The sequence below is a fragment of the Lethenteron reissneri genome, chromosome 30, assembly GCF_015708825.2.
Source record: "Lethenteron reissneri isolate LAM-NWPU_2019-01 chromosome 30, ASM1570882v1, whole genome shotgun sequence".
Lineage (NCBI taxonomy): Eukaryota > Metazoa > Chordata > Hyperoartia > Petromyzontiformes > Petromyzontidae > Lethenteron > Lethenteron reissneri.
Window position 1 is genome coordinate 7,022,049 of NC_083808.1, and position 23,918 is coordinate 7,045,966.

Here is a 23,918-nt window from a genome sequence, read left to right on the forward strand (position 1 = left end):
ATTAAGTGTTCATTGTATTCTCTGTCTACTCCAACTGGCCATTAGGAAGTGTAGGGAGACAAAAAACATACATCTGGTTTAAATAAAACACCGGGACCCATGCGAAGCCAATACGCTGGGCTGGTCCACTTCACGCAGATGTACCCTGGCACCGTAGTTTCCACCGAAATATTTCCGAAGCTTTTTATTTACTTTTGGATTCGGCTCTTTAAAACCGAGTTGCCAAAACAACTCAGCGGAAGACCTCAGGGCGACAAGATAAGCTCTTCCAGTGTTTTGGCCTACGCTTCACACCTTTTGTACAGTGTACCATTTAGAGCTACATACGAAAAAAAGACAACGTCAATCCACTGCTAAAATTAAGGCCTCCCCCCCCCCCCCCCCATGCTGTGGCAATCATGGAGGTCGTTTGGTCATACTTCACCATGCTGGTCAGTGTGGGTTGGTGAAAGGAGGAGTTGTGGGGTGGGTGGTGCAGGACTCATTCTAATTGAATTCGCTCTTGACATTAGCCATGGCCAGGAGTCAAACTCAGGTTGTTGGGTCCAGATTGATGTGTGCTAACCAAAGGGTTCACCACTCAACCACCTATAAAGTTGCATATATCATAATACAGGAGAATAAACGTCTGCCAATCACAAACTTACCATCGTCAATTGCCTCTGTTAGTCAAGCCTGTGCCAAACTACACGGGTTGAAAGCCTATAGCTTACAAAACGTGAACGTTCAAACAGGACACTGGGAGTAAATGAGTGTGACTCGGGTGTTCAAAAGTTGAGTAGCCACGCTCGGCAACTGAAAGCAGGACAGCGACCTCAGCGCAGCGTTAGAGGAAGCCTCCCAAAGCAACTCCATCATTCTCTTGACAAATTACCAAAATATGCCTTAAACTGAAGTGCCATGAACAGTAGATGTGAACTACAATCACAACAGAAGTTGGGCGTACACAGCGGCTAAATACGACGGAATCTCTAAGACGCTGCATCTCATTCGGAACCTGACATTGTAAACACAGAGAATTGAACTTTGTCCATGTTCTCTAAGAAAAGACATTCCAAGTAAACATTATCCACCTTTTTTTAACTTAAAATAAAGTATATTACATATATTCACAACAACATGCATACGGTAAGCAATGAAAACGACCTTGAGAAAAGCATAACAACGCACGCAAACATTATTTTGGAAAGTGTCTTTTCATGCCAAATTTGAGCAATATTATTTGCTCGTTAAAAAAAGTTAAAGGTGCAGCCCTGCAATTGCTCGCTCACATCGCTGCTGGTGGAAAGGCCTCCACTATAGATAGCTCTAGACAGCCACTTAGGGAGGGAAATTGGCCTACTCTTCCACGCTCGCCAGATGTCTTGGACGAGGTGGGAGTTCCCAGACTTTACCCCACCACACACACACACCCTGCCAATGGACTGTGGCAGACACATTGATCCCTGCTGGGTGTACGTAGCTAGGGACATTTTTGTTCATACTCTACATTAACGATATAAATGTGTTAAATTGTTAAAACATATATACACACGAATTTGGCCGTGCTTCTATATTAACGTATTCATCTCATATATAAATTGAATCAATGAATAGAAATGTAATTTACCTTCGAGGGTCATGGACTTCTATAGAAAACTTCTTTTCACGAAAATATAGATTCTCCAGCTGTCTCCATTGATAAATCTGCAACAACAAAAACAATCCACGGGGTAGTTGACATCAGCTCGACGTCCAATGTATACTTCCACCGACGTTGCTTGCATACCACCTTAAAACAAAAGCGATCATGAAAAAATACTTGCAAATTGAAAGAAATACTTCTTAAAAACACGTACGGCAACTGAACGACACACTCAGCAAGCGAGGGTTCTGTAAATCCGCGGCTTCGATGGGGGGAGTCATCCTCACCGAGTAATGCTGACCACCTCTACCCACACCTGGCACTCTGTTTACAAACCGTCTGACAGAGTCGAGACACTGCGAGCGACACCACCCCTGTTCATTCTCAGACAACAGTTCTGCTCCAATGAGTCGCTCATGCTGCTTGTTAAAACTCGAGCCGGCTATGTCATAAATGAGACAGCCACTCTACTGACACAACCACTACACTGACAGGAGAGGGGGGAGGCAGTGGGGGGTGGAAGGAAGAATTTGTGTTTTCAAGCACACCCACTCACGACAAAAAATGCTGCACTCAAAAGAAAAATCTTCATACCATCTGCCAGCACCCACTGTCCATTGCGAGTGCAAAGACAAAGATACCTCACCCACACCCTATAGCCTTCACAGACTGTTGGGGCAAGTGCTGTTCCCGAGCACCTATGAAGGCCGATACGGCACACAAGGGGGTGGGTGGCCAGCACCACGCCCGGCCGCATTTGTCTCCCCAGTAGCGACGTTGACACATCACACCATTTACTCATTTGAGACTGAGCCGACCTAGGGGAGGCCCACGACCGATTCAGACAACCGTCGCTGGTGATGGCTGTGAGCGAAAATAATGGAACTCGTGTCGCCGGGCTTCGTAGCGCAGCTCGCCAACCGATGCAAACGCGTTCCACACAATCGTGTGTGCACACGCGTTCCACACAATCGTTGGTGCACACGCGTTCAACATAATCGTGGGTGCACACGCGTTCCACACAATCGTGGGTGCACACGCGTTCCACACAATCGTGGGTGCACACGCGTTCAACACAATCGTGGGTGCACACGCGTTCCACATAATCGTTGGTGCACACGCGTTCAACACAATCGTGGGTGCACACGCGTTCCACACAATCGTTGATGCACACGCGTTCAACACAATCGTTGGTGCACACGCGTTCCACATAATCGTTGGTGCACACGCGTTCCACATAATCGTTGGTGCACACGCGTTCAACACAATCTTTGGTGCACACGCGTTCCACACAATCGTTGGTGCACACGCGTTCAACACAATCGTTGGTGCACACGCGTTCAACACAATCGTGGGTGCACACGCGTTCAACACAATCGTTGGTGCACACGCGTTCAACACAATCGTTGGTGCACACGCGTTCAACACAATCGTGGGTGCACACGCGTTCAACACAATCGTGGGTGCACACGCGTTCAACACAATCGTGGGTGCACACGCGTTCAACACAATCGTGGGTGCACACGCGTTCAACACAATCGTTGGTGCACACGCGTTCCACACAATCGTTGGTGCACACGCGTTCCACACAATCGTTGGTGCACACGCGTTCAACACAATTGTGGGTGCACACGCGTTCCACACAATCGTTGGTGCACACGCGTTCCACACAATCGTTGGTGCACACGCGTTCAACACAATCATTGGTGCACACGCGTTCAACACAATCGTGGGTGCACACGCGTTACACACAATCATTGGTGCACACGCGTTCAACACAATCGTGGGTGCACACGCGTTCAACACAATCGTGGGTGCACACGCGTTCAACACAATCATTGGTGCACACGCGTTCAACACAATCGTGGGTGCACACGCGTTACACACAATCATTGGTGCACACGCGTTCAACACAATCATTGGTGCACACGCGTTCAACACAATCGTTGGTGCACACGCGTTACACACAATCATTGGTGCACACGCGTTCAACACAATCGTGGGTGCACACGCGTTCCACACAATCGTTGGTGCACACGCGTTACACACAATCGTGGGTGCACACGCGTTCCACACAATCGTGGGTGCACACGCGTTCCACACAATCGTGGGTGCACACGCGTTCCACACAATCGTGGGTGCACACGCGTTCAACACAATCGTTGGTGCACACGCGTTCAACACAATCGTGGGTGCACACGCGTTCCACATAATCGTTGGTGCACACGCGTTTAACACAATTGTGGGTGCACACGCGTTCCACACAATCGTGGGTGCACACGCGTTCAACACAATCGTTGGTGCACACGCGTTCCACATAATCGTGGGTGCACACGCGTTCAACATAATCGTTGGTGCACACGCCTTCCACATAATCGTGGGTGCACACGCGTTCAACATAATCGTTGGTGCACACGCGTTCCACATAATCGTTGGTGCACACGCGTTCCACATAATCGTGGGTGCACACGCGTTCAACACAATCGTTGGTGCACACGCGTTCAACACAACCGTTGGTGCACACGCGTTCCACATAATCGTTGGTGCACACGCGTTCCACATAATCGTGGGTGCACACGCGTTCAACACAATCGTTGGTGCACACGCGTTCAACACAACCGTTGGTGCACACGCGTTCCACATAATCGTGGGTGCACACGCGTTCAACACAACCGTTGGTGCACACGCGTTCAACACAATCGTTGGTGCACACGCGTTACACACAATCGTTGGTGCACACGCGTTCCACATAATCGTGGGTACACACGCGTTCAACACAACCGTTGGTGCACACGCGTTCAACACAATCGTTGGTGCACACGCGTTCAACACAATCGTTGGTGCACACGCGTTCAACATAATCGTTGGTGCACACGCGTTCAACACAATCGTTGGTGCACACGCGTTCAACACAATCGTTGGTGCACACGCGTTACACACAATCGTTGGTGCACACGCGTTCAACACAATCGTTGGTGCACACGCGTTCAACACAATCGTTGGTGCACATGCGTTCAACATAATCGTTGGTGCACACGCGTTCAAAATAATCGTTGGTGCACACGCGTTCAACACAATCGTTGGTGCACACGCGTTCAACACAATCGTTGGTGCACACGCGTTCAACATAATCGTTGGTGCACACGCGTTCCACACAATCGTTGGTGCACACGCGTTCAACACAACCGTTGGTGCACACGCGTTCAACATAATCGTTGGTGCACACGCGTTCAACACAATCGTTGGTGCACACGCGTTCCACACAATCGTTGGTGCACACGCGTTCAACACAATCGTTGGTGCACACGCGTTACACACAATCGTTGGTGCACACGCGTTCAACACAATCGTTGGTGCACACGCATTCAACACAACCGTTGGTGCACACGCGTTCAACACAACCGTTGGTGCACACGCGTTCAACATAATCGTGGGTGCACACGCGTTCAACATAATCGTGGGTGCACACGCGTTACACACAATCGTTGGTGCACACGCGTTCAACACAACCGTTGGTGCACACGCGTTCAACACAACCGTTGGTGCACACGCGTTCAACATAATCGTGGGTGCACACGCGTTCAACACAACCGTTGGTGCACACGCGTTCAACATAATCGTGGGTGCACACGCGTTCAACATAATCGTTGGTGCACACGCGTTACACACAATCGTTGGTGCACACGCGTTCAACACAATCGTTGGTACACACGCGTTCAACATAATCGTGGGTGCACACGCGTTCAACATAATCGTTGGTGCACACGCGTTACACACAATCGTTGGTGCACACGCGTTCCACATAATCGTTGGTGCACACGCGTTCAATACAATCGTTGGTACACACGCGTTCCACATAATCGTGGGTGCACACGCGTTCAACACAATCGTGGGTGCACACGCGTTCCACATAATCGTGGGTGCACACTCGTTCCACATAATCGTGGGTGCACACGCGTTCCACATAATCGTTGGTGTACACGCGTTCAACACAATCGTGGGTGCACACGCGTTCCACATAATCGTGGGTGCACACGCGTTCAACATAATCGTGGGTGCACACGCGTTACACACAACCGTTGGTGCACACGCGTTCAACATAATCGTGGGTGCACACGCGTTCCACATAATCGTGGGTGCACACGCGTTCCACATGATCGTGGGTGCACACGCATTCCACACAGACGCAAACGCGCAAGACGAGCGCGTGCACGCGCACGGTGTTCAAGAAAACTGCCTCCCAGTTGGACACCGCAGTTGGTGATGTCACACTGCAGCGCCAATCGCCTGCGCTGAATCACTCTACTTTTCACACACACACACAGAGGCATGCCCTTTTTGTGTCACCCGGCTATTCACCAATGCACTCACATCTGCTGTTGTTAGTGTGGATAAATGGGTCAAATAAGTGTGGCATACAAATGAGCACAGCGCAAAATCTCTATCAAGGGTATGTACTGGGAGTGTAGTGGTTTCATAAACCATGATAAATTGTTAAGATATAATTCTAGATTTGAAGTTTTCGTGACTGCAAGGATTCATACTCTTTGGTTTTTTCGGTAAAGTCACGTAGGTAAAAAATTACATAAATGAAATAAAATAGAATGAAAACAACTAAAATAAAATTAAATCACGACGTTTCGGGCACAACACAAGGGTCGTTCTTCAGTTTTCATAACATATTCCATTGGCTTTAAGTGACATTTGCCCCATTGTTGTTTGTAAAGCAGATTAATCTACAGGTTTTCAAAACATGTTTTGTTTGTTCCTACTGGTGTCATGTAATTGATTTGCTATAATTTACAGTCTCTTTTACCGATTAAAATCGTCTGTCTTCACATGGAATGTGTAAGGTGGAGTGTACATTCAAATCACTACTTCATCACTGCATCCTAAATGCATTGATTTGACAAAATACGAAGCATGTTTTCATTTTCTTGGTTCTTTCGGTAAAGTCACGTAGAAGGGAAATAATAAAATAATAAAACATAATAAAACATAATAAAATACTTCTCACGACGTTTCAGCCTTAACGCAAGCAGCCGTCCTCAGGTGAAGAAGACGCCTGCTTGTGTTGTGGCCGAAACGTCGTGAGAATTATTTTATTATGTTTAATTTTTAGTATTTTATTATTTCCCTTCTACGTGACTTTACCTAAATAACCAAGAATATGAATCCCTGCAGTCACGAAAGTTTTAAATCGAAACATGTGTTCATTATTTTACCTCTATTAAAAAGAGGGGGACATATATTGTGGAAGGGACGTAACAAAAAAAAACGATCTACACGAACGATTTTCCAAACAATTTTTTAAGCGGAGGGAAAGACCAAATGGAATCCTGCCATGTGGTGGCCTTCACTATAGGAAAAAAAGAGCCTCTCTAATGCTGCCCATTAGTGTAATAATTACACACCCGGAATGTCAATGTACTTTTAGGAGTGCCAGTCACCTTTGACGGTTTGCGCATCCAATTTGTCATTAAATCTGCCTCGTGCACTGAACTTACTCCACCTTGTGAGCATTTCTAACATGCACGTGCTGTAATACTCGTGTCTGTACTCTCAGATCTCCCAAGAACACGGAGCATTTCTCATCTCCACCAATGTAGAAAACAGCTGATCGTGCAATATAAATTGTTGTCATTCCTTCAAAGGAACGTCCTCCACAGGAGCCTGAGGTGTGTCCTTGAAATATACATCACCGTGACCTTTTTATTACCGAATGCTTAGACATCATTCTTTTGTCACAGAATTGCTGTTTCATAGCGTCGGAATTCGGACCGCGTCTTTCTCCGGATGAAATAATAATAAGCAGCGCAATTGTTCCGCCGAGTGTTTGCGTTGATATTTATACGCGCAAGAAATACACGCGCATGTGTCTATGGTTTTCCGTGGAATCAATTGCGAGCAACAAAATAAGCCAATGTAAAACATCGCCGGTTGGTTTGTACACGACCGTCGGCGTTGGTAACGTAAGGTAGAGGGAATATTTAAAAAGTCAAAGAAGACGACTTTAAAATAGGAATTTCCATAAAGTTAATTCTACTGTTGTGCGATTTCGGCACTCACCACAGAAGTAGACAAGCAATACAAAAAAACACATTTGCACTTCACCCCGAGACTGCTGGAGCACCACATCAAGCAGCATCGCAGGAGTAATACTACATTCTGTCACCATTGCCTGAAACATGCATTTATATTTAAGTTTATTGCATTTAAAAAAATATTTCCTTCACTTGTATTGGCCCTACATCCTTTGATCGGTGCGACCAATTGAAAATCCACAACGTACCTTTTGCTAAAATGTGTCCCATATTTGTTGACTGGAGCCAACATCAAAAATGTGTTGGTATAATAGCAGCATTGATTTATGCATGGCATACCACGCAATTATAATTCTATGCCAAAGATAAATGCGGTGTCAAGATGAATGACCTCAGTGAGAATTGAAGGCATGTGCTTTAACGACTGACTGAGCAGAGATAATGAGAGGAGGACCAGACCAGCGCATTGTACTGAATGCGGCAGCTGTCTTTTCAGGTGCAAGAGGCCACACCGTCTGGTTGAAAAAAAAAATATTTGAAACATAACACGCAGTAAGATCCTCGACTGGTATTTGAAGAGACGAAAGACTGCGATTACACAGACTCAAATATCTCGAGTTCGCTGAAATCTTGACGAGACCATCTTCACAACTAAAAAAATGTATAATTCTAGATTTGAAGCTTTCGTGACTGCAAGGATTCATACTCTTAGTTCTTTCGGTAACGTCACGTAGGTAAAAAATGAAATTAAAATTAATAAAAAATAAAATAATAAAATCACGACGTTTCGGAGGCAACACAAGTCTCCATCATCAGGTGGGACCGTCACAGCCAGATTTGCCGCATCAAGTGAGGCAAGGATTCAAGATGCAAGCCCTTAAATACAAGTTGGGGGGGGAGGAGAGGGGGGGGGGGGCTTATCAGAATGTGGTAGCCAATGAATGATGACGGAGACTTGTGTTGCCTCCGAAACGTCGTGATTTTATTGTTTTATTTTTATTAATTTTAATTTCATTTTTTACCTACGTGACTTTACTGAAAGAACTAAGAGTAAAAAAATGTATACATCACACAAATGGAATTCAGCCCATGAGACAATCTCATGGGAATATGTGGCGTTGGTGAATTCAGATGCATGACTCCCGGTTCCATTAAAATTTGTGGACGTGCAGTTTTGTTTCATAAGCTTACGCCTTTCAAAATAATTTGCAATAAACATCACAAAATCTGACTGTACACAGGCAACAGCATATCGACCTGAAGACCTATTTTACTCTAAACTAAGATTAAACTAAACTTGTAATTTTACAAGGTAACGCCCAATGAGCTATGTAACTTTTTTCAGAAGCAACCTGGCCATAAATGATAGCTCAACGAAGTAGCTTATCATTTGGAAGTTCATATCAGTCACATACTCTACACGCACGTTTATAAACGTGGAGAAAAAAACCTGGAGGACCTGGAGAAAAATCCACACGACCACATTGAGAACGTGCAAATAATATACAGGCGTCAGGATTGGGATAAAAGCCACGACCTCCTGCATACCAGGTGAGGTGGAAACATCTCCTAGCCACCACGGTGCCCCTCTCTTATGTGCGGAGTTTTGTTCTCCACCATGAGACTTTTATAAAACATTGATGTGTAACCATAGCGAGACGTTTTCAATAATGCACTGTAATATACTATATTATAAACTGCAATGGAAACATAATAGGTTTAATGTCTTATAAAATGCAGTACAATGGGAATATGAAGTTTATTTATTATAAAGCACAGTAGCAATAAATACAGCTATAGACTTGAAAAACTGTAGCATTATTGTCAGCAGCAAATGGGAGAAAAATGTACGTAATCCTTTGTTATTTGGCATCGAATTTCATTAAAACCTATCTAAGGTACATTCCACTGTAGCAATTTATTGATGTAATACTTTTGTCATAATGGCTTTGCTGCAGAGACCATTAAAACAATCCTAGCCCTAGGAATCCAGTAATTACAGCTCAAGGTCAAATCCCCATGACCTGTAATTCCAGCTGACTTGCTGATGAACTGACAAAGAGAGACGTCTAAGATATGGTGCTGAGTGGCACATTGCAGATGCCAAATCAGGATATTGTACATTTTCAGCAACGTCGTGATGCTCAAGAGCAATACCTTTTTACGAATCATATTTCATTATTTAACGTCTCGGAAAATAATGGAACGTATAAATAATGGCAGTTCCTTCTGTTGAAAAGTCAAACTCACAAACACACTCAGAATAATGGAGCTCAGATTCGTTTGATTATTAAAACCAGCACACAAATGGGCGATGGTATTGAGAAGCATTCCCGACTGCTTTCATGTAGTATGTAAGGGATAATATGTAAAGTAGGTGTACTACAACGTACGAGTCACGGCTGTCTGTAGCAACAAATAATTCAATTTAACGTCTGTATAAAATAAAGGTGCAGCCCTGCAAGTGCTTGCTCATGCCACTGCTAGTGGAAAGGTCTCCAATAGAGGAAGCTCTACAATGGTCCTTTAGAGCAGGCATCCCCAACCCCCGGGTCGCGGACCGGTACCTGAAACATTTATCTCATCTCCATATCCCTCTTTGTCAGTTTTCTTTGGACTTTGAAAGAGAAACAAAATGTGCTTTCACCGTGTCTTTGGGAAATCATAAAAGGACACACCTGCCTGGGCTTTAGCTTGTCCTGGAAGTCGTATTGCGAAATTCCCTTGTTGCTCAGTCCAAGCCACCAGGGCAGTCCTTTTTTATCCTGCCAGACAAGACAGTTATAACAATGTTAACACACACACAGCTCGGTTAATGATACATATTTTACTGACCATTGCTTTGAAAGATATTGGAGTCGAAATAATCATCTGGTGGGGTTAAATATGCAAATGAGAAATCAGCTGCAGGTTACATGCAGGCTGCTTCTACACAATGTACGGAATAAATAAATCAATAACTAATATTTACTATACTAATATAACAATAATTAATATTAACTACACCCTTGTACAAAGTGTCATGAAGGAAGATGGCATAATTGACTGATTTTCTTCATCTAATCAGTGGATAGTGTGGATTTATTTGCAGCGCTTTGTCAATCCAAATCTGAATTAATGCCTTGACCCATGCAGTGTCAGTCCTGGAGGTTTTTGACAATAACTTTACCACGCAAGTCAGTGTGGGTTTGTGAAATCGGTGGCCCGAGACTGGTTTAGATATACCTGGCCACTGAAGTCAGCCGCGTCTGACAATCAGTTCATAATGCATTACGTTAACCACTCTGCCACCGTAAGGATTATGACGTGAAAATTTTACGTCTGGTGACAGATAATTAGAAAAAAACCGAGATAGAATTTTACAAACAGACACCGGATGAGGCATCTCATAACGTGCGCTTTTATTTACAAAAATATATAAAAATCCCACGACACACTTTTTATTACGTGGAAGCAAAAGGCTTAACATTGATTGTAAATTTCCGTGCCGCGCATTTCTTTTTCAGATCAAACCACAGCTGTAAAAACACCCACACCTGCTGGGGGTTCCCACAACAAAGACAACAAACAGCGTGGACACCATGTGTCCCCCACACTGTGCCAGTAAATCAGGGGAGGTAGGTGGGAGGCGTGGTGGTGGTGGTGCGTTTGGCCAGACATAACTGTGGCTGCAGTCTTAGGAAGATCACCCGCTCTCGCTCCCCTTGTGCGCAAACTAGTCCGGCAATTTTTTTGATCCCCCGGGTGTTTTTTAATGACTTTGCAAAGTCGTTATAAATCTTGCAGATTGTTACCTTTCTTGCAAGAATATGTGGTGTGGCATCTGGCCATTCAGTGAATGGGAGGAATGCAAAGTACTAAGACTAGTTTTAAAGAGAGTATAGTATATTAATATAACCTCGATTTAAAGCTTTCTTGACTGCAGGGATTCATATTCTTGGTTCTTTCGGTAAAGTCACGTAGAAGGGAAATAATAAAATAATAAAAATAAAACAATTCAATTCTCACGATGTTTTGTTGCAATCGAAACGTCGTGAAAATGTTATTGTTGTATTTTTATGATTTCCCTTCTACGTCACTTTACCGAAAGAACCAAGAATATTAATATAACCGTTACACTCAAAATATCACTCGCTTCCACGTTATCTATTCCCTATAATGGCCATCTGCCAGTAGACACAAGACCACAACTGCGTATCTGAAGGCAATCAGTAGTGGTCTAACAGCATATATGGAACAAATGAGTGAATTGGGGATAATAAAAATAATTCTGAAGGCATAGGTAAATATTAATACACCAAAATAACTGGTTATATATCATTAAAAACTGTGCAATATCCGAAGAGGAGGATTTAACTAAATGTGAAATCCTCGCCTATTATATGTCAATATATAGTGCAATACATAACCTGTTGCAAGTGGACATAGTGAAGTGCGAAAGAGAAACTGTTGGAATTGGTCGGTGGATAGGCTGTGTCGCAGCGAGCAGGCAAGTTTGAGAGAGAGAGAGAGATGCACGGGTCGCCGAAAGGGACGTGAGGATAACAGAGCGAGAGGAGATGGGGCAGATAGCGAACCAGCGGAGACAAGTGGAGGGGAGACACACGGTGAGCGAGAATGGTTTTGGGACACGGGTCGTATCAGCCACGTGGGTTGTGTGGGTCAAACTAACTGACCAGGCAGCACAAAAAAAACGTTATGACCTCGAGCTAATTTTGAGCAGGCCCTACCAGTCTGCCCATAAGAGGATAAACTGCCAAAAGAGAAAAGGAATGGGAGTGTCTGGCAGGTCCTCTCCTTTTGCACCATGTCTGACTGGTGTCTAATGGTTGCCATTACTCACAGCTGTTGCTTCCCCACCGCCATGCCCAACACACTTTAGTAACAGCCATCCATTAACTTGGTATTCAACAGTTTCGGTAACTTCTAATGTGGTCAGGCCACCTGCTTAGGGACAGGAGCAGTGGGCCGGCATTATTTGTTGGAAAGTCTGAGAGAGACTGTCTTCACCACTAATCCGCCCCACTTATTTTTGTGTCAAATACAAGGTTTGCCTTTGTCTTGTGTAATGTTCAGGCTCTTGTAAAATGTTAAAAACACTACCAAAGATAAACAAAAGTAAACGTTTTCATTTCAGCGCAATCAAAGTTTGGATTGTGCTTTATGCCAACGAAAATAAGAGATCATTTTAGCAACGCATATTAAATTCGAATAATGTGCTCAAATTAAACTGAAAGGATTTTTATGATGGAAAGGATCATTTAACTTTCCTACATTACAATAATGCTGTAGCTATCTAAGCCTTTCTACCATTTCACCAAGGCTGATTAAATATTAAATTTCAATTTAAAGCTTTCGTGACTGCAGGGATTCATCTTCTTGGTTCTTTCGGTAAAGTCACGTAAAATAATAAAAAAAAACATAATAAAATAATTCTCACGACGACACTGTCTTCCCGACAGACCTGTTCTTCACCTGAGGACGGTTGCTTGCGTTGTGGCCGAAACGTCGTGAGAATTATTTTATTATGTTTTATTTTTATTATTTTATTATTTCCCTTCTACGTGACTTTACCGAAAGAACCAAGAAGCTGATTAAATGTTATTGGGTAAGGAACAGGACGCACCCTGGGGACGATGAAGCGATTAAATCAGCTTGTGTGAAGATGCCAGATGGATCCTTGCATCGCAGGATCGTGTGGTGTGGTGGAGTTTTGGGAAGCCTTCATCCAACAGTGGATCGACCATGGCTCACGATGGTGATGAGAATTAGTAAAAATTGACATCATCCTCATTTGAATGCAGGACGATCATGCCAATGGGTAATGCTTTCAACCATTGTCTTCTAAATCCTTTCGAGACAAAGCCACAGCAGCCATAACTTCTTCTTGGTTCTTTCGATTTAAAGCTTTCGTGACTGCAGGGATTCATCTTCTTGGTTCTTTCGGTAAAGTCATCACGTAGAGGGGAAATAATAAAAAATAAAACATTATAAAATACAATTCTCACGACGTTCCGGCGGCCACAACGCAAGCAGCCGTCCTCAGGCGAAGAACAGGTCTGTCGGAAAGACAGCGTCTGAATGTCTCACGACGTTTCGGCCACAACGCAAGCAGCCGTCCTCAGGTGAAGAACAGGTCTGTCGGAAAGACAGCGTCTACCAAATAATTGGGTCCTCGTGGATATTATGCACTTGAGTGTTTCTCTCTGGCCCTGGTCTCATCACAATGGGCAGCTTGTGCTGCCTAGGCCTCCCGAGAGAGCTGCGACCTATGCCATGATGAATAAAGAAACATTGGATGAAATAGAATGAGAATGCAGAGCTAATGTGTGTATAATATGTAATGTCATTATGTAATATGCTGGCTACTTGACATGTTGGGCACTTGGGCCCGTGCTGAGTTAAATGGTGTTGATGATGTATGTCAAGCCGCTGCTGGATGGATGAGGGCTTCCCCGAGCCATGTCAGTCATGAGGATTGTTTGCGAAAGACGTTTGACACGCGTACAAGAGAGAATATTATTATCAGATGAAGTAAATAGTATTACGAGCTCAGCCTGATTTCGGATTCAACCCGATTCTGCAGCTAGGCATGACTTCACCCAACAAACAGCTCTTTCAAAACAACAATGGGCATAGCAATGGTAACTTGTTCTTCCTATGGTGCAGTGCTACATTCAAATTTGATTCTCTTACTTTTAATTTAAAATCTATTTACACGTAGATTTTTGCTTACTTTCAACGGTTACATATGATGCTCAAAATTTTGGAGAAAACTTCTTTGGAAATTAAAACTTTTCACTTCTTAATATTCTTTAAACAAACATAAAACTGTTTTCTCAGCGCACCCAGAGTATAAAGTGTCTGATTCTCCAATTATAAAGTCAGTCCATCTCCCTGCATTGTGTATCACTGCTCTAAAGAAGGCATATTGCCTGAAATGTCAGCCCATTGCAGAACTCTTGTTACCCGTGTCCCGACTAATTTTCCAATGAGAGCTGTAGGCTCACTGAACACTCCTGTCACAATCTGCAATTATAAGCATTATATTTTCCTGCATATATGTACATTCGCGGATAACCCCACTAATAACACAATCTGCATTTCCCCTCCAACGTCATAAGGCAGCGTGATTGATAATGAATGTGGTGATATTCTATGAGGACTAAATGTTACCAGTGTTTGCCCATGCAACACTACTTTGCCATCAACTTCACGGTCCGGCACTTATCAGTTTTGTGACTATGCTGCATATGGGTGAGATTTGTAGAATGTATGTCTGTGTTCAATGCTGCTAAAATGCACAAAACATTACCTTCACTGGGTAATAGTGAACCCCATAGCTAGGTAGAGTTTCCACCACACTCATGTAACTGCAAGAGAGAATAAAACATTGCGGCAATGGCATTACCAGAACGTACGCATTGACTGGACTGTGGGACAATCACTTTAAAAGGACAATTATAGCCCCAGTAGGCAGGCGATCCGGCGATGTCCGCTCACCACCACCTGGGTCCCCAGAAGATGTAATGACGTAACATTGACTCGTGCTAATGTTATTGCGAGCGATTTTTCAGTGATCTTGAAATATTATGGTTTATAGTCTTGCAAGGGCCAAAATCACAGGGGCATCACAGATTCAAGTAAAGTCCTTACTTGACAATAGCCTGCCCTCGTGTTTGTCCCTTGAGCTTCTTGTAGTGCTCGATAATCCGCTCCTCGCTGTGAAATATAAAAAGAAAAAAACATTAATATATTATATAACCTGCAATACGGCTCAATATAACTGTCTTCAATCAGCGGTGGCGCACGGGCCAAGCAAACCAACCAAGCAAAAGTGTAGGGCCCACAAGAAGATGCAAAATTTCACCACACTAGGGTTGGTGAAGGCGGACGCATGAGACTGGTAACGCATATCACGCGCCACTGATGTTAGCCATAGCGGGGAGTTTAACTCAGGTCGTCGGGTTTATGAAATCATGAAAAAACGTGAATGCGTCAAAAATCACCACAAATTCAAATCCATCATGAACATAACAAGACAATTAACCATAGAATATATTTTATCTCTCTGCTCTGCATTGGTTTTCGCTCATCTTTCTATGTCTTGTGTATATCTCTTCTGTCACTGCACTAGCATGACAAGTTTCTGCTTCAATGAGCTAACCCCACCACTGTATTCAACGCTTAAATGTTGGCCTCAGGAATAAACCGCAGGTGAACGATTTTAACAATTATATTCTCCAATTTATTTTTCACGTAAAATTAATATTAATTGTTCTTGTATATTGTTCTTTAAACTACACGTATTGTTTTCCATCTAAACTCTATTTTTCCCAGAGAACAAGGCAATGACATACAGTACTATGTAGAATGCATTCAGCATCCCACGAACTTCCTATGATGTGTTTATATTTAAATTGGTTATATTTATGAGAATAAAGACTGATGTATAGAACTCAAATTTTCTATAGGTAGAGCAGAGAAAGTAATACATTTAATACCACTTCTTGTAACACTGGTATCAAGATATTGGAAGGCTAAACCCAACTATAAAAAACAGCCTCACTTTGCCTGCCATTCAACGACACAAAACACACATTGTTTGCAAAAAAAGTCAATTCCTTGATTTTTGGCGCTGTTTGTACACACTTAGGTTCTTTAACCCGAGGTAAAGCAACACATTCCTGACACATTTCTCACTTTGGCAATCCTATACATCGACTGTCAATATGTACACTCGGGGGCGGGTCAGTAAAGGTTTGCTCAATATCCACCAGCAAAGCAAGCACTCTTTATCCAGCAGTGATAACAGCCCGCCCACTCTTCTGTCAGAGTGAAGGGAGGCCGAGAAATACAATTTGATCATTTAAATCTGGAGATTCAACTCTTCACCTGCAACAATGTTCTGCTACTAATTCTAGATTTGAAGCTTTCGTGACTGCAATAATTAATACTCTTAGGTTTTTTTCGGTAAAGTCACGTAGGTAAAAATAAAAAATAAAAATAATAGAAATAAGAATAGAAATAAAATGATAAATCACGACGTTTCGGAGGCAACACAAGTCTCCGTCATCAGATTGGACCGTCACAGCTAGATTTACTGTATCAAGTGAGGCAAAATTCCAAGAGACAAGCCCTTAATTACAAGTTAAGGGGGAGGGGCTAATCTGAATCTGGTAGCCAATGAATGGAACGTGTTGGGGGGGTGGGCGGGGCTAAAAGAGAACAATAGGTGCACTCGTTGTTGTAACCGGTGTTGGTTGACAATCCAAATACTACCCTGCATCAATATTTGAACAGTCTCAAAACAACCAATATCCCCATCTCACGTGCATAATCTGTGATGCTACCTGTGGGTCTTAAAAATGCCTCTCGCATTATTTACGACGTCCACGTTCACTCATCGTGGAGATATGCATTTTAGATTTTTAAAAATATAACATGAAGTTGCCACTCTGAAATTGCTCGTTCAGAAGAGCTTCCACGACGGAAAAGTCGACGGTGCATTTGGCCTACTCTTCCATTCTAGACCAGACGTGTTGGAAGAAGTGGAAGTACCCACCCTTTACGTCATCACACGTGACCTGCCGATGGACGAACTGTGGTGGACCCATGTGAACTGCTGGGTGGATCCGGCATGGGGATTTGAGAAACATTGCACCGTTGTTTTCACTGCCAAACCGGGAGACAGAACTGAACTGGTGACCTATGGATTGCTCGTCCAGTGTCCTAAAACCATTGCACCACAGGCAGTGCCCACTTATACCGTTTTATTCTATACCAAATCACGTAAAGTGCTCCGTGCATGTGGTCCGCAAATGTGGAGACTTATTTGAGAATGATCACATTGTTCGAAAGAGGTGCGGTAAATTTGACGGAGCATTTGGAGGGACTCTGGATTTCATTCTACTTTTATGACGACGGTAAATCTCGGCGAGTGTATAAAATGTATGCTGAGCACGACACCCCTTTTCAAGCCAAGAGGGATTCCATAAAACTGAAGGCACTATTTAGCATACATATTACTATTTCATACATATATGCATATGGGTTTCAAAATATATATATATGTAACACAAATAGTATATATTTCTTCATTTACCCAAAGGTGATTTCCCTGCGGCTTAGCAGCAGAGTGAGGTGTTCCCAATTGGAAGGTCACCAGTTCAAATTCTGGTTGGCGGATGACTCAGCCCATCATCTTTCCGGGTTCGATAAAGTGAGCACCACTTTGTGAGGAATTCAACATTTCTTGTCTCGTGGAGAAATTCATCACTCCCATAGGAATGTGGAAATTCCTATCACTGGCTCAGGGTTGTGAACAGGAGATGAACACCACCTCCATGCTCATTTGATTTGGCAGGAAATCACTTTGACGTTGGTTTCCGCATGATGGAGTGAAAAGATTTGGAAAGGGAGTGAAGGGACAGATGACAGCACTCACCAGTAGCTGATCGAGGGGTGTTCCTTCAGTAGCAGTGTGGGAAGAGGAGGAAGGGTCTTCAATTCCGACCTCACTGCGTCATCACTACCAACACATGCACGCACGCAGGGATAGAGTGACCATTCTAGATTTGAAGTTTTCGTGACTGCAAGGATCCATACTCTTTGGTTTTTTCGGTAAAGTTACGTAGGTAAAATAATATAAAACATTTAATGAAAACAAATAAAATGACGGTTGCTTGTGTTGCTTCCAAAACGTCGTGATTTAATTAAAAATTTTCATTTTCATTTATTTTATATATATATTTTTACCTACATGACTTTACCAAAAAAACCAAAGAGTATAGAGTGACAAATTGGAACAAATTTTTACCAAGCTCTTCAATTTCACAACTTAATACCCTAGCGTGTATGCACATGGGTGGGAAAAAACCCACAAATCTGCTAAGTGGAGGCCATGTAATTTATTTCAGGCACAACCAGAGATTAAAACTTCAACTGCAATCACACACTTGGATTAAACTAATTTGAAATCATTCATCATTCCAGTCTACTGCACTTCCGACAGCTGTAGACAAAATGCCTGTGCACAGGATGGAGAGGGCTGATTTCACGGTCACTTGATGTAACTTTAAACCATCTGACATGCTTTTCATGACAAAAAATACATATAAATCACTGGTTTTTATGCCTGTGCCACACATCAATTGAAAATTTATTCCAACATTGGACATTATTTTTTAATGATTGAAAATGCCATTGCTTGCAGCATTGTAAAAATAATCCTACTAAAAATGGTCTCTTAAAATATTTAAATACATTTTATTTCATACCCTTTGCATGCATTCATCACCATGTTTATCTTTAATAATGATAGTTTAATGAGCACATTTGTCCGGTAACTTAGCTTTGTTTAACGTATAGATAAAACGAACAAGTCATCGTGCTTCACAGAATTAATGGTAGATGAATTAGAAATGTAAATAATCTAGGAGTCCTAATTGCAGTGGCTAATGAATCACATTAAATGCTTGAGATTGAACACTTCCATTCTCTGCTGTTACCCAATAAAGCTTAAGTACATAAATTAATGAGCAAGAAGACGGCCACTGGGGAGATGGAAGGATTAAATTAGTTCGTGAGCAAGTGCTAGATGGATTATTAAATTGCTAAATCGTGAGGTGGTAGTAGAAAGAGGAAGCCTTCATCCAGCAGTGGAGTGACCATGGCTGATGAAAACAATACGAATAAGGCAGCCACCATAGATCTGCACTTTTAAACCGAGTTTGAAATCTTATTTCTTAAAAACCGATTTGTGTTTAGTTTTTTGCACTTCCTCCGCACCTCTGATTAGCATATGTATGGTGCGAAAGAGGTTCAACATACATTCAAGAATGACGTACGCAAGAAAAGTATCATTAACATGTGCAGCTGAATGGTCGCATAGGCCGGTACACGCTCAAACTGCATTGAATCCGACGCCTCTGTGGTCATCCATTAAATTCCTGCCGAGCAAGCAGAGCAAGAAAAGCAAGCACAGCGAGTTTCATGGCTTCAACTTTGGCGTCGGTGGAAATCACTCATCTCACACCTGTCCCCTTCGCTGGAACATCGACATCAATCAAGTACCAGGGGCCGTCAAAGTGGCACAAGGATGGAAATTTTTTCCCTGTGGGGGTTCTACATTATTGATATAAAAAATGAATAAATATACCCACGGGCCGTATATACAGAGAGATAGTGCGCTGTATGTGTGTGTGGAAAATGTACTAAATATGTGCATGCATAGAGAGATTTCCATCAATTTATGACTTTGGAAATGTATTTAATAACGCGTGTTAAGATGTGTTTTTTAATCAGAAGGTCAAATAAAAAATCTTGCATTGTAAAATACTTTTATTTCTTTTTATTAAATCCTTTATATTAAGTTCACTTGCTTGCGCGCTTAGGACCGTGCAAATCTTTCGGTCGTTTTTTAACCCACTTCCCGTGATCCAATCGAGCTGACATTTTGCACACAGGCTCGTTGTGCGTGACAATGTATTTTCGTGAACAAAAATTTCCTAAATTTTATACTTTTTAGGACAATTTTTTTTATATTTAATTACCAATTGCTTAATGGTGGCAGGCAATCATCTGACCCATAGGTGGCAGCCATCTCAAGCCAGAGGACGAGAGGACTCTAGCCGCCCGTTTAAAAGACCAATGTGGGCTGGGTTGTGGCCCATTGAACACGCATATAAAAGATTTATAGTGAAAACTTTGTTTTTACGGGTTAATTTTTTATCACCCCATCTCCTTGGCAGACGTCCTCCTGGACTATATCAGTCTATCTTTGTACATTGCAAGTGTTCAGTCGGCTGATGATGCCATAGAAGATAACAATGCTGACTCACACGTTATAGTCTCTTGCATACTAGATACGATATCGGTGTATCTTTGTATGTTTACGAGTGCGCAGGTAGCTTATGATGACATCGATGATAACAATGCTGACTCACACGGTAGTCTATTGTATACTAGATACTGTATCAGTGTACTTCTTGTATGTTTACAAGTGTGTAAGTAGCTCATGATGCCAGAGATGATAACGATGCTGGACTTGGTAGGTATATTCTAGTGTATACCAGATACTACATCAACATATGTCTGAACATGCAAGAGTGTCCAGTCAGTTGATGATGCCACTGATGATAACAATGCTGACTCACCAGGTGTAGTCTCCAGCAGCCTCCTGCAAGAGGAATTCAAAAACATCACACATTCAGACCTGGTTTGCCTCTCAAACAGACAATAGCAACACTTAAAGCCCTTACATTTGGACTTAAAACTTTCGTGACTGCAGGAATTCATATTCTTTGGTTCTTTCGGTAAAGTCACGTAGATATAAAAATAAGAATAAAGTGAATTGAAATAAATTTTATTTTAAAAACCACTAATGTAGACTGTAGCCTGATTCTTAATCTGAGTGAGTGTACTGGCAGTCTATAATGTAGACTGTAGCCTGGTTATTACGTTTGGTGAGTGTACTGGCAGTCTATAATGTAGACTGTAGCCTGGTTATTACGTTTGGTGAGTGTACTGGCAGTCTATAATATTAAGCCTCGGTGAGTGTACTTCTCATTAAACTAAACTATTTATTTTACCAGGTAAGGCCCACATGTAGCTATTTTTCAGAAGTGACCTGGACACAAAAGATAACTAAACGAAGTGGCTCATCATGTGGAAATTCGTAGCAGCAAAACTCGAAACGCACGTTGATTCTAAATGTGAAGAGATAACCCGTAGGACCCGGAAAACAATCCACGTGACCACGGGGAGAGCACGAAAACTCCAAATGTACAGGCGTCAGGGTCTGGATCAAACCCACGACCTGTATACCAGGCGAGGCAGTTAACATTTCGCCACCATGGCACCCCATTTCACACTTGCTTTCAAACACAATCACCGCCCCCTTTACCCCCAAAATGCATTAGTTTACACGCATACTGTATATACAAATAGAAACCTCATAACATTCGTAAATAACACTGCCTCAAAAGGAAAAATATATAATAGGCGACGGTTTGGGCAATGGCTCTTCTCCATTGCACATAACTAGAGAGGTCAGAGAGAGAGGGTGGATAATGAGTTGGAGACTGCCCTGTACACCATGGGACCTTACATACTTTACAGTAGTTCAATATTGCTGTAAGTTCAGAAATGTGCTTCGGAAAACAAGACACTTTGGTGACCAGCCAAAACTGCTAGGAAGGACCAATTACTGTCGTATTAACGGATTGGCAGGCAGAGAAAGCCAAGAGAGAGGGGAGGGGGAGGTGGGAGGGTGGTGCAAGGAAATAGCGAGACGTGAGGAGCAGGAGGGAGAATCTGGAAGTGGCAATTCAACCATGAGAAGCCAAAAACAATTTCTGTTCTGCCCGATAACATTGCAGCAGCACGGAGAAATGGGGGCCACACGCCCTCTGCACCGGTCAATATTCTCACCCAGTAATGTTAGAACACTACAGCAGAGGTCGCAACCGGGTACCCGATACCCGTACCCTACCCGATACCCGGCTACCCGTACCTGGCCGGGTACGGGTACGGGTAGCCGTTTGCGACCCTGGTGCGGCCGGGTACGGGTACGGGTAGGCCGTGAGTCACTGGTGAGTAACTGTTTGTCACTCATTTCGGGTAAGGTACGAGTAGGGAACGGGTACCCGTACCCAGCCGGGTACGGGTACCCATTTGCGACCCTGTTGCGGCCGGGTACGAGTCCGGGTAAGGAATCAAAACCCGTTTGCGACCTCTGCACTACAGACGAGAAAAGAAACACAGCACATGTGATTTATTAACAGCGTGCAAAGCAAGCATCACCTTCACCCCCCTTTCTCCCACCTACGTGACATTCGTCTTTGCGTTACCGTCGGTGGAAATGTTGAGTCAATACTTCCGACTAACGCGTTATTCAGTCTGTCCTCGCGTGCCGGTGTCACAGCTGGCGATTGACACAGCTTGCTAAAGTTTTGTACTTTTTCAAAATTCCTTATTCCTTCCACAGATATCCCAACTCCCATTGAAACACACGCACACACTGCAACAGCTCCGTTCGCGGGGCTCTCAGCTGTTACATGCAGATTAGCGCAATGCTCCCAGCTGCTTCAGCACATCTCTTACACCGCAGCTGCCAGCTTGCTTCACTGACCCCACGTTCGGTACGTACAGCAGGAACACGTGTAACGTGCCACTACTACAGACATCATCAGTGCGAGGAGGATTTCTTTTCAGATCCGACTCCCAACAGCGTTGGGCCGAAATGCGCGCTTCTTTGACAGATTAAAAGGAGGCTCAATGATTCGCAGAACTATAATTAAAATTACACGGAACTTTGATTTACATTGCATCTTCTTTACTACAAGAGTTATCGTGTTGTTAAAGCCACAGAAAAGACTGGCCCACAAAGCAGATGCATGAACGCTTCCCACGTTAGTTGCAAAGCTTTAAAAACAATGCATTTATTCGCATGGGTATATTCTCTCTTGCCATGAACATACATTCACACAAAGACAAGGCAAAGCTCCACCGTGTAGCCATAACAGCCGTTTGAGGCAAGCACTGTTAGTGAGGACCTATGAAGGCTGGCACAGAACCCGGCCGCCTTTGTCTCCCTCGTGGCAATGTTTACACACTCTAGATTTGAAGCTTTCGTGACTGCAAGGAATCATACTGTTAGGTTTTTTCGGTAAAGTCACGTAGGTAAAAATAAATAATAAAGTAATAGAAATAATAATGGAAATAATATTTTGTAAATAATATTTTATTTCTAGTATTATTTCTATTATTTTATTATTTATTTTTACCTACGTGACTTTACCGAAAAAATCTAAGAGTATGTTTGCACACTCATTTGAGCGGGCATTTGAACTCTGTTCGCCAGGTTCGAAGCGCAGCGCGCTAACCACAGCACGACCTCACGTGAAAACACTCACGCGTAATACACAAACAAAGCATACCTGGAGTATGTACGCAGAGAGTTCGAAAGCCGTTTCACTGTCCACTTCAATTATCCCCTGTAGGAAAACACACGCAAAGTCGCGAGGCAGACTCAGTCAGTCAGTGTGTGTGCATCTCACACCGATCATCATCAGGACGACTGCTCTGCCAAGTCAGACACTGATACCCGGCGGCACGGCCCATCGCTCTCGACAGGAAGAACGGGGGAGGGGGGAACGCTAAGAAAATATGTTCACTCGTGTTAGCCCAAGTGTGGGTGTACAGGGAGGTCATCATGGAGGGGGGGGGATGTCAGGCACGAGTTTTGG

At 43.3% G+C, this 23,918-nt stretch overlaps 1 protein-coding gene and 1 long non-coding RNA gene across 5 annotated transcripts in view; one reads left to right on the plus strand and one right to left on the minus strand.

The window, feature by feature from the left end:
* FRMD4A (FERM domain containing 4A) overlaps nucleotides 1–23,918 on the minus strand; it is a 146,670-nt gene that overhangs the window by 29,251 nt on the left and 93,501 nt on the right. For all 4 annotated transcript variants that reach the window (XM_061562959.1, XM_061562957.1, XM_061562956.1 and 1 more), the window contains exons 6-12: nucleotides 23,610–23,666; nucleotides 20,826–20,848; nucleotides 18,116–18,199; nucleotides 15,325–15,390; nucleotides 14,984–15,041; nucleotides 10,347–10,433; nucleotides 1,610–1,686 (exon numbers count right to left, since the gene is read on the minus strand). In XM_061562959.1, coding sequence (XP_061418943.1) covers nucleotides 1,610–1,686; nucleotides 10,347–10,433; nucleotides 14,984–15,041; nucleotides 15,325–15,390; nucleotides 18,116–18,199; nucleotides 20,826–20,848; nucleotides 23,610–23,666 — 452 coding nt within the window. The remainder of the gene's footprint in view (nucleotides 1–1,609; nucleotides 1,687–10,346; nucleotides 10,434–14,983; nucleotides 15,042–15,324; nucleotides 15,391–18,115; nucleotides 18,200–20,825; nucleotides 20,849–23,609; nucleotides 23,667–23,918) is intronic.
* LOC133349473 (uncharacterized) lies at nucleotides 5,674–11,423 on the plus strand. The gene is made up of 4 exons (XR_009755951.1): nucleotides 5,674–5,884; nucleotides 7,191–7,302; nucleotides 9,014–9,219; nucleotides 11,175–11,423. It is a non-coding gene; the product is annotated as an uncharacterized LOC133349473 (long non-coding RNA).